The 12086-nt window shown below is 47.5% G+C and overlaps 1 protein-coding gene across 2 annotated transcripts in view; it reads right to left on the reverse strand.

The window, feature by feature from the left end:
• Window positions 1-12086, reverse strand: part of ERI3 (ERI1 exoribonuclease family member 3) — a 131347-nt gene that overhangs the window by 53558 nt on the left and 65703 nt on the right. For both annotated transcript variants that reach the window (XM_007468269.1, XM_007468270.1), the window contains one exon: window positions 8811-8883. In XM_007468269.1, coding sequence (XP_007468331.1) covers window positions 8811-8883 — 73 coding nt within the window. The remainder of the gene's footprint in view (window positions 1-8810; window positions 8884-12086) is intronic.

Consider the following 12086-nt stretch of genomic DNA (forward strand, 5'->3'; position numbering starts at 1 on the left):
CGGCAGGCGGACTCTCAAGCACTGCGCCACCAGGGAAGCCCAGGATGTGGAGTCTTGAGGCCCAGGTTCTAGTTTCAGCTCTTCAATCCAAAGCCTCCAGCCCCCAAGCTGGCCCCTCCCAGGGTTTCAGCATCAAATCCAGTGGCAAACCCTCAGGGCTGCTCTTCCACTCGGCCTCTCCTTGTCCCGTGCCTGTGCCCCCGCCTCTCCCACATTTATACCTGGTGCTTTTGTGTCCTGTTCTCTTTGCACATATTTCTTCCCAAAGACAGCTAGAGGCCCTCATCTACCTGGCCTCAGAGCTGGCTCCCCTCAAGATGGCAGCCCACGTGCCCAATGCCCCACGGACAACGCTCTGTACTTTGGTTGATGCCAAAGACCTGCGCCACAGCCCCAGTCTCGTCCTGACCACTGAGTGGTCCAGAAGCATCTGTCTCAGTGCAAGCCCTCCTCCATCCAAAATAAACACAAAACAAACACCTGGCAGGGCCCCTACATCTTCAAATCTCTCTTGGTTTTCATTTTTGTTTTGTTCTTTTTTTTCCCAAATAGCCCCAATCAAGGGGCTCTGCTGCAGGCACCATGCAGCCACCACTGTATGAAGAGTCCCAGCCTCTGTCAGGCTGCCTATCACTTGAGCAGCTCTATCCCCACAGCTCCAAAATAGTGACTTGACCAGCAGAGTTCCAGACACTTTCAGTCCAGATGGCTTCCCAGCTAGCTCAGCCCACTAGCTGGAGCCTCCAATCTGCACCATCCCGACCTGCTGACCTGCCTATGGCCCCCAGCAAAGAACTTCATTAAGGCTGAGAATTTATTCCTCCATAAGCCCTTAATTTATTACTGTGCTGATTGGGACTCTGAACACTCCAAGGTCAGGAAAAGTCGTACTCAGTCGTAGACACCAACCCTCCCTTCAGCAGTTTCTCCTGCTGTCTGCTCCCGGGGGAGGGGGAGACAGAAATGCTTCTTGGAGGGACCCAAGAAGGTCTCCTCTCCTTTCACAGCTGGTCCCAACCCCATCATCCCCTTCAGGGCACGCAGATATTGTAGCAGGGCATACAGCACAGATGGCAGAGGAAAAGTGGAGCAGCAATCTTCACACCCTGGTTCATTTGGGTCTGTCAAATTCTAGGTGACCTCCAACCCTACAACTTCCGAGCATGACTGGCTGAGTCCTGTCTGCCAGGACTGACTCAGACTCCTCCGAAGGCTGCTGCCTGCCTGCTTCCCCAAAAGCCCACCCAAACAGGCCCAGGCACCAGAGGGAATTCCAGACCATTTGCGAGTGTATGTGCACGTACTTGCATGGCTTGGTCTGACTGTGAATCATGTATGTGGAGGCATGCATTTATACATACATTTATACCTATGTGTCCTGCGTATGCAGTGAATATATACATACTATGTGTGCATGTGTATATCCACATACTCACATCCTTTTGGACCTACCCATTTCTTGACCTCTTATTTACACTAACATTCTCCTCCACCTAATCTTAGCTACCCACCCCCATGGGCACATCTTGGAGCCTGCCAACACTTAGAACTGCCCCATCTCTGAAATCACTAATTCAGACACGCTACTTTCCAACCATAATCTCTTATCCTTTCATCTGGCATGCTCAACTATAGCCAGTATACCTGTTCCCCATCTTACTGGGACCTCTCTACTTTTTCCATATCCGTCAGGCCCCCTGCTGTCTTCATTTCCCTCAACATCCACCTTAAATCCCACATTCCATCTTGGCAACCACTGTCTTGACAATATCTTCAACTCCTTTGTTCCTTTCATCACACCCCTTGGGAAAATCTCTACTATGTATGAATCTAAATGTCTGCTTTCTGCATGCCCACAGCCAGGCAGCTGAGCTTTGCTAAAGGAAAGCCACACAATTGAACAGAGAGGTTCCACTGTGAATTAATGTCACCAACATCAACTGGACCCGCACCACTGCCTAGAAATCCGACTATACTTCTCAAGTAAGATCATATTGCTGTTCTTTACTAAAACTACAGCAATCCTTTTCCACTTTCTGCAGACCTTCCCAGCCCTCCTCTATTAGTTATCAGCAAATGACTGATCTACTTCACAGACAAAAACAAGAGCCTCGGTTGGGAGCTACTACCTGTCATCACCAAATGCACAAGCCTACCTGCAACTGTCTGCACCCATCTACCTCTCCTTACCCCATAATGACGGAAGAGAGGACCGTCCTCTTGAAGACAGCCAGTGTCAAGAACCTGGGTTTTCCATACCATCTCCTGTCACCTTCTCAGAGAACTCTCTCACTCCTATATTTTGACCCTTGCTTCTCTAATATACAAACGAGCACATATGTCTTTCACCTTAAAACACTCCACAGCTGCCCCACCACAGCCCTTACCCTTTCTCTCTCCTTCAAAACCACATTTCTGAAAAAGTTAAAATTTCTGTCTCCTCATTTACTCCCCAGTTCACTCCAACTTGGCTCCTATCCCTATCATGCCATCCAGAGGTTTTACCAGAGTCACCAAGGTCCCTGAGCCCAGGTCTGGCACTCATATTTCAGTCTTTACGTTATGTGGCTCCCTCTGAGCAGACCAGTCCTTTTCTTTGGAAGACACTCTTGGTGTCTATGGCATCACACTCTCCTGGTCTACCTCTTCTTCTATCATTCTTTTACCCTCTCTTTTTTACTGTTTACTCTCTTGAGCACAGAGCCAGGCAAAACTAAATTTAAGTTCTAGCTCTGCCATGTACCAAAGTAAGACACTGAGCAAATTTCATCATCACTCTGTGTCTCAGTTTTCTCAACCTTAAAATGCAAAAAATAATAGTAACTACTGTGCAGGGCTGTGAAGCTTAGATAATGGGTTAGATAATGAGTGCAGTGTCTGGCACAGCACTGTCCAACACAAACATAATGTGAGCCACATAAGCAATTTATGAATTGAATGCCCAGCTCAAGTAATAAGAAACAGATGAAATTAATTTTAAGAATGTTTTATTTAATTTGGTATAGCCAAAGATCACCATCTCAACAGGGACTCAGTATAAAAAAATTATTAATGAGGTATTTTGTATTTTTTCATACTTAAGTGTGTAATTTATACTTATGACACATCTCAATTGAGATGCTAAATCTTCATCAGAGATACCTGATCTGTATTGAGACTTTAAACAATTAACAGTTGAAAATACAGATTTACCAATCCAGTGTGTTCTAAATATACTGAGAAGTTCTTCTTGAACGTTTTTAACTTTCATTTAAATTAATTAAAATTAAATAAAATTTAGAATTTGTTCATCAGTCATATCAGCTACATTTCAAGTGCTCTATTGCTACAGGTGGCTAATGGCAACTATACTGGACACAACAGATCTAGAGCATGAAATGCAATCATTAGATAAGAAATATTACTATTACTACTAGTGACCACACCTCCTCCTTCTCTAGTTCTGACTCTTCCTCCTCTATGTATCAAACATTGGTATTTCCCAGTGTTCTGTCCTAGGCTCTCTTTTTTTCTCATCTTATTCACTCCATTCCCATGGCTTCAATTATCATTCACATACCAGTAATGCCCCCAAATCTGTTATCTCTTATCCTGACCTTATCCCTGAGCCCCAGACCTATATATTCAAATACCTTCTCAACACCTTCACAAAAATGTCTCAAAGGCTTCTAAACTCAACATGTCCCACACTGAATTCACCTTCTCTTCCAATCCCCAAACTTCTCCTTCCATTATCTCAGTAAATGCATTCCAACTCTCCCAGTTGCTTACATCATAAACCCTGGGAGTCATGATGGTCTTCTCCTTCATCCTCAACCCTCACAGCCAGTCAGTCACCATTTCCTATCTGTTGTACAGTCAATTCTGCTGTAACACTTGTTTTGAAAGAGCAAATTTGTTCCAGTGCAACTGAAGCATTAGGGAACGATTTAGCATAACGCACATTGTGCATTTGTGTGAGACCTTGTCCTTAAGCAATACAAGATAAACACAGGAAGTTACACCCAGCTGAACAGAGCTGTGTAAGAATAAACAAAATGACACATGCGTACACCTCAAACATATACCAGCTACCTGGATCACCACACGTGCTACAAGCCACAACCGTCTGATTACAATCTCTGATTTCAGAGAATTCTCTTTCCGCCACTTCACAATAACTCACAAGCTACAACCCTTCTCATGCCCACTTCCACAAGCAAACTTCAAGTTTTTTTCAAGGTAAAATGCCATATTTATCATAGTGTTTATGTATTTCTTAACCATTTAATACGTGTAAAATCATGCTACCCATAATTTTTATTTTATTAGATTCCCATTTTTTTCATGTGTTGCTGATGAAGTTTGTGAGTACTGTGCACCTAACCCCATTTTTATTGCACAACTTTCCATAGCATGGTGATTTGGGGGGAGGTATATGTTGCATCCCAGCAGAACTGACTATACCATTTAACACTCCAGATTCAGTCCATTTCTCTGCATTTCCACTGCTAACAATTTAATCCCAGTAGCTATAATCTTTCACTTGGAATGGTCCAATTCTCTCGTTCTCAACCAGGGACGGTACCTCCACTCCCACAACATCAAGGCCACCGGAAAAGTATATGTCTATCGTGCGGGAGGTGGCATTTTTAGTTGTCACAGTGACTTGGAGAGGTGCACTACTGGTTTCAATGAACAGGGACTGGGGATGCTGCAAGTTCAGCAATGTTGCCCACATGATGATGTGCCCCATCCCAACACGCCAACTATAGCCCCATTAAGAAAAACCAGTACTGGTCCCCTATATCTACTCCTAGCTCTCTCTACACTGCAGCCAGAGAGACTGTTTTCAAAATGCAAATCAGATGATGCCTCTCCTATGTTCAGTACCCTTTAATTGCTTCCCCTCGCCCTAAGGATAAAGACCAAAATCTAAAGTCTGGTCTACAGACTCCCCTCCAGTTTCATCTTATGTCAGCCTTCTCTCTTCCCCACTTTCACTGCGCTTCAGGTAGTCACTCACTCAACAAATAATGATTAAACATCTACTGTGTGCCAGGAACTATGCAAAGTGATGAAGACAGAAGAGTAAACAGAAGAGACAAGTTCTTTGGCCCCCATAGAACTTACATTCTAGTTTCATGAAGCTGCCAGGCTTCTCTTCACCCCAGGGCCTTGCCACGTGTGGTTCTCTGCTTAGCCAATTCCTGCTCATCCCTCAGGTCTCAGCTTAGACTCCCTTCCTCCCTCCACCCCACTAAGTCAGGTCCCCCTGTGATGTGATTCCATGACTCTGAACTTTTTAGTGTTATAACACAATTGAAATTATTTGTTTAACATCCATCTCTTCTGTTATATCCCCAGGGCCCAGCACAGTACCTGGAACATAGAAGGCGCTCAAAAATATTTTGCTTATTGATGCAGATGTGTTTGTTTATATATGTGCATGTGCCCTTACATTTTATGAATATGTATATATAAACACATTCGTGTCTGTGTATATTTTCAGATATTTCTGCAGGTGAATATGTGTATACACATGAATCCAAGTATGGATACATACATACAATTTTGGGTATGCTTGCTTGAATGTATTCATTCACATGGGTACACGTGTATATTTGTGTGTGTGTGTGTGTGTGTGTGTGTGTGTGTGTGTGTGTGTGTGTGTGTGTGTGTGTGTGTGTGTGTGTGTACTCTTCTGGCCCCTCAGTGACAGCTCTGACCTCCTGGAGGCCGCTGGAAGCAGGGCCCCAAGTCCTCTCTAAGCTGACAGTTCAATGAGAGTATAGATCATTCAATGACATTCCAAATGTCAGCAAACACTGGCTTGCTCCTCTCTGCTACAAGGAAAGTAGGTGGAGACGGGAGATGTGGAAACCTGGCCCTAGAAAAGTTGTCCTTCCCTGACGCAGCCCACACCGCCTCTGGACAGGAAAGGACAGCTGAAAGATAACATTCTGCCTCTTCTCAGACTGGAGGCCTTAGTCAGTCAGTGCAGACCGTTGTTACCTCAGTCCCAGGTGCTCACTCAGCACGTCTAGGTGGCCAAGCAGACCAGGACCCTCCCCATTCTTTTCATGGGGCAAAGCCCTGCTGGGGGGTTGAGAGGAGAGGACAGGAAGGGAAGGGGGTAGGACAAAGTAAGATCAAGGATGGGAGAGGAGCCTGTAGACAGCCAGGGTCTGGGTCCCACGTGGGGACAGAAGGCAGGAGTGAGGCTTTTACATGGTACTCCCACAACCCTGGCAATGGCCTCTCTGGCTTAGCTTTTATCATTGCTTTTTTTTTTTGGCGGTATGTGGGCCTCTCACTGTTGTGACCTCTCCTGTGGCGGAGCACAGGCTCTGGAAGTGCAGGCCCAGCGGCCATGGCTCATGGGCCCAGCCGCTCTGCGGCATGTGGGATCCTCCCGGACCGGGGCACGAACCCACATCCCCCACATCGGCAGGTGGACTCTCACCCACTGCGCCACCAGGGAAGCCCTATCATTGCTCTTTTTAAGGGTGCAGGAATCTTTGTGCAACCTGCACTAAGTCACGCAGTATAAAGATCAGAAAGATTGCCATGTGCCTGGACCTCTGGGGCCCTGCAGCCTCCCTGTCTTGCATGGCTGCTGGCAAGGACTGGAGTTCAGTCATCTTTCCTGCTGGGCCCTTAAGCACAGCTGGAACACCATGTGGCTGCAGGGCAGAGAGGAAGGGGTGAGACCCCTGGTTTTTCTTAGACCTGCTCAGTCTACCTCCCAAGAGGCGATCACAGAGTCCTCAGTTTCCCCTGGTACCCACTCCCTGCTCCATGGCTCAGCACAGTCTGGCAGACAAGCAAGCTGAGCAGGCTCAGCATAGCCGCCTCCACTGCCAGCAGCACCGAGGTAGTCCTGAGTGGCAATGTTATCACACGGGTCGGCTGCTTTCCTGCCTCTCTGCCAAAGAAGCTAGAGGCAGGGAGTTATCCATACACCAAAAAGTCTAGTGAACTTCACAGAGCAATTGCTCATGGTCAGCGCCTGCCTCGCTTGGTGGGGCCTTCACACTGCATTTGCCGAGGCCAGCAAGCAACCTCAGATGCACTCTGACAGCTGGCACGCCATCTTCCAGGAGCACAGGCCTGGCCACACCCACACGAGTAGCCCTGCCAAGGCCCGTGTGAGAGGGCCTCTCTGGAGCCAGCTCTCAGAGATCAGTCAGCCAGCCAGCAATTGTTCACTGAGCACACACTCTGCACCTAGCCTTGATCTGGCCACCGGGGACACAGAGAGGAACCAGACTCAGTCTTTGTGCTTCGGATGGACACGTCTGCAAGGAAACACACAGACTCAGTTTCAACCCTCGAAGATCACTGATATCCAGAGTGGCAAGGAGCCTCAAGGCAAGAGTTCGACTGCAAAGCTTCTCAGTGGAGGTGAGCCCTGAGCTGAATCATCAAGGAGAGGGAATAAGCCCGATGAAGATGACTGGGGGTGCTTCAGAGGGAAGGCTATAGGCCAAGGCCTGAAGGCAGGACAGAGCCTGGCCTCCTCAGCCAAAGCTGGGAGGTAGTAAGCAGCTGTTGCTCAGCTGCAAGGGATCATCAGGAGAGGTGGGGAGGGGTCAAAGCACAGACAAGCCAGAGGGCAAAGGACCCGTACACCAGGGAAAAGCAAAGGAGTTCACAAACACTGCCACAGAGAGCGGCTGCCCTGAGACGTACAGAACAAAGTCCAAGGTCATTGCCTTCCAGTGCTCCTCCACATGCTCACTTAGCTCCAGCCCTCACACACACCAAAGGCAGGCTGCTCCCCCTGCCCCGAAGTCCCCTCTCCTCCTCAGATCCAAATCCCCCCTCCCTTGAATGCCCAGTTCAAGACCCAAATCCCCACGATACCAGCCGGAGCCTCCAACGACCTCTCCCTTCTCTGGGCCCCCCCGGGAGCCACTACTCTGACCTCTGGTGTGTTCTCCCTTTGCTCAGCTTCCTGGGAGGCACTGACTGGCATGGGGTTCCTGGGTCTGCCCCAGGTCTGTTGCCCTTACATCACAGGGATTAATGGGAGTCAGTCTCCCTAGTGGCCTGGGCCTCCTAGAGCCAGGATCCTATCAGAGCAGGGGTCTGCAGCGTCTATTCCTACACCTCCCTTCTTGTGCTTACCTAGGAAGGACAGCACACACTAGGAGAGTACAGTTTTCTGGGTGATTCATTCTCTGCCAGGCCCACTTTCCTAGCTACACGGGGTCCCTCCCAGCCCACAGCCTCAGTGCCCACTCCCCAGGTGCTTAGTGCTACATGAGTGCCAGTCTCTTCCCCCATGCTCAAAGGGAAGTGGGCTCTAGTGTCCACAGCCCTTCTCACATGGGCAAGCTCGGCTGGGGCTAGACAGGACCAAAGCCCGCCTGAACCAACTCTACCTCCCAACCCGAAGGAGATACCAGGGCCAGTCAGGAGGCTCAGAGGCCACACTCATGATCACTCATGATACTTTCCCAGAGGCTGAGCTAGGACCACCTCCTTCCCAGAGGCAATGCAGCTCAGCCCAGAGGTAGAGCTCCAAGCAAGAACCTGGAAACTACCCTTAATCGGGACTTCTCTGCACATCTGGGTTAACACCAAGGAGGGCAGTGTCAAACTCCACCCAGCAGCCTGGTCCCCCAAGCAGCTCCCCACTCCCAGAAATAACCACAACCTTCCAGCACACATTAGCTAGGGAAGGGTATTGAGAAAAGAGAAGAAAAGAAAAGAGATGAGAAAAACAAGATGAAAACAGAAATGCGAAAAGAAAGCGAGAGAGGGGGGTGGTCTGAGGCAAAGGAGAACCAGAGGCAGGATGGAGCGGGACTCAGACACAGTACCTTTTTCAGATTAATCCACTGCTTGAAGTAATCTGCCACTGGCAAGCCCAAGTACTGGCACTGGCCCGGGAGCCTGAAGAAAGGGAGGAGAGAACAAGTTGAGCACCCATGTACCAGGTACGGAGTCTTAAAACAGGAAATCCAATAGAGTCTACAAGACAAAGTGACCTCAAAGGCTATCCCACGAGCCGTGGGTCCTACCCCACCCAAGAAAGGCACCCCACCTCCAGCACTCTGGACACTGGGCTCCAGATGCAGCCCTCAGATCCAACTGTGAGAACCTGGAGACTCTATTCAAAATGACATCAGCCGCACTGCTTTCTGATGGCCTACAACACACTAAATGTCTTACTTACATTCTCATGTTAATTCAGAGAGATGCTGTGAGGTGGGTAGATCTGTATATATTATAGATGAGGCAAAGATTCAGAGGGGTTACCTAAGATTCCATAGCTAAAACATGATAGTGCCAAGAACTGAACCCAGGTCTGTCTCACTCCAAAGCCTATGTTCTTTCCAGTGCACCAGGATATTGTCGCCATCTTGTTACACAGAGAGGCAGAGATGTAAGATAGGAGGAGAGAGAGGAAGAGCATGTGATTTAGAGATAGTTGGGCAGGGGCTTCGGCTCACATTTAAGTCTCAAGCAATAGGCTTTCTGTGATAGAGAAGAGACCATACAGAGGGCTAAAAAGAAGTCAGAATCTAAACCAAGAACCTGTTCTTGTTTTTTCTTTAAATTATAATTTATAAATTATCTCCTCTTCCAGCTGATGATGCCGTTTCACCCACACAAATCCATTCAGCCAAACACTTACTGATGTTTTACAATAACAGTCAGTCACTTCTTAGGCCTCAAAAAGTAAGACTTAACTCCTGCACATAAGGGACTCACAGTTTGTTCAATGGAATGGATAATTAAAAAAATAGATAAAAAGCCTTAAGTTGGCACTTCCCTGGTGGCGCAGTGGTTAAGAATCCACCTGACAATGCAGGGGACACAGGTTCGAGCCCTGGTTCAGGAAGATCCCACGTGCCACGGACCAGCTAAGCCCACGCGCCACAACTACTGAGTCTGCGCTCTAGAGCCCACAAGCCACAACTACTGAAGCCTGCGCACCTTGAGCCCATGCTCCGCAACAAGAGAAGCCACCGCAGTGAGAAGCCCGCGCACCGCAACCAAGAGTAGCCCCTGCTCCCCACAACTAGAGAAAGCCCATGCGCAGCAACGAAGACCCAAGGCAGCCAAAAATAAATAAACTTTAAAAAAAAGCCTTAAGTTGCAGCACTGGGGTACATGGAAGGATGGTGGAGGATACTAGAAATATCAGCTGGGGAAGATCACAGAGTTTTCTTGCTAAGAGGAGCTTGGCCACAGGCAATAGAGAGCCTCAGAAGAGTTGTGATTTACAAAGATTGCTCTGGGGGCAACAAAAACAATACACTAAAAAAGCCGAGTAGTAGCCAGGAGACTAGACAGTAGAGTAGCCGTAGAGACAGCGAGCCAGCAACAGAAAAAGATATAAAGGAAGACTTGGTGACCGAATGGGACATGGGGCCCAATGAGAGAAAGCAGTAGAACCCAGTTGAGAGGTGTGTGTCTTGGCTTGCTTCACGCTACTCACTGAGATAGATACAAAGACAAAGTTACGGGCGCAGAGAGCATATCTAATAGATGAAGCGGACCAGCATTTAGTCAATTTCATTATTGTTTTTAAATTTTCTTCATACAGTGTCTCCCTAAACCAGGGTACACTGCTCCCACTGCCTCGCCCCTACCACCCCACCGGATGAAGGCATGAGTTTGGGAATGCAGTTTTAGATATACACCTGATGCGTGCTAAGCACTCAACATCTGTTGAGTCTGAGATGCCTATGAGACATTTGGCAGTGGGGACGATGTCTAAGAGGCAGATGGATATCCAGTTTTAAAGACAGGTCGGGACTGGAGATATAAATTGCTAAGTCATTAATGTAATTTAAGTAAAATTAAAGCCATGAGAGTAGACGAGATCACCTGGGAAGAGTGTGGAATGAGATGAGCAGAGAGCCCAGGCTAATGTCTCATAAGTTTTGTTGAGCTAAAATGAAACCAGGCCACCCCTACCAGACCATCAACACAGACAAGGAACTCACTACTACACACAGCAGTCGGCTCTAATTTTGCACTCCTTCAATTCTCAGAACAGCCTTCCTTAATACTAAACTAAAATCTGTCTCTTGTAACTTCTACCCATGAGTCTGAGAAATGTCTTTAGAAACTACAGAGAATGAGACTTCTATCTCTTCCTTGCAGAACCCTCCCAAGATCTGAGCCTAGGGAGCTTCCTCAGAGTTCCCTTCTCCAGGTCGCATAGCCTCAGCTCCTTCGAGAATTCTGTAGGAGATAATGTACCATGAGTCGGGACTCACCCAACCCACCTCCATGTCCAGAGGGCAAGGCTCCTGGACCTTTTTCAGGGTATCAGATAGCCAAGGTCACACATGCTCTTTGGACCCCTCTTCACATCACCTGTGGTCAACCTAAATGTTGATGAAAGCAGGCTGGAATATTTCTGGAATATTTATAACTGATTTTTGAGCTTAAAAAGCAGGTCACTAGTGTCAAATGCCAGAGTGGTCAAGCAAGATAGAGCTGAGAAAAACCCAATGAATTTGGCATCGGTGGGCTGGTGGGGACAGAAGGCAGCAGGCGATGTGTTGAAGAGTGAGAAGAGATAAGAAAGTGGAGATCACAAGTACAAACTCCTTTTTTAGGAGGCTTGGCAAAAAGAATCCAGTCGAAATGACTCGTTTCTACCCTAGAAAGTGTTAGGGCAGTCAGCCTTCCATCCATTACTCTTCAGTTATCTGACAGACACTAGTTGGAAGTCAGTGCCCATGTTTCAGGTGGTATAGTTAAGGATTTACTTTTCTAAGACCTGAGACACCTTTCCAAGAGAAGGTTCCTCTCAACACCCAGGTGGCACAGTGACATTAACTACAACCAGTCAATTTCCTGGGAGGGAAATTCTGGCTGAGGCCAAGATGATGAAGGGGTAACCAGGTAGGATGTCCCCATGTGGGAACCAAGGACCAAGATTATAAGGAAATGAGGCAAGATTTTGAAAGATGAAAGGTAGCTTTAGGAACTAGAATGTGGTTGCCTAAGAAGCAGAACTGTAATGTCTGGATAATTTTCTTATTCCCTTCAATTTTTCTTTCATGTTCCTTATCCTTGGTATTTGTGAAATGCTTGCTCAGGTCAGCTTTTTTTTTTTTTTTTTTTTTTTTTTT

This window comes from Lipotes vexillifer, unplaced genomic scaffold (genome assembly GCF_000442215.2).
Source record: "Lipotes vexillifer unplaced genomic scaffold, Lipotes_vexillifer_v1.1 scaffold661, whole genome shotgun sequence".
Taxonomy (NCBI): Eukaryota; Metazoa; Chordata; class Mammalia; order Artiodactyla; family Lipotidae; genus Lipotes; species Lipotes vexillifer.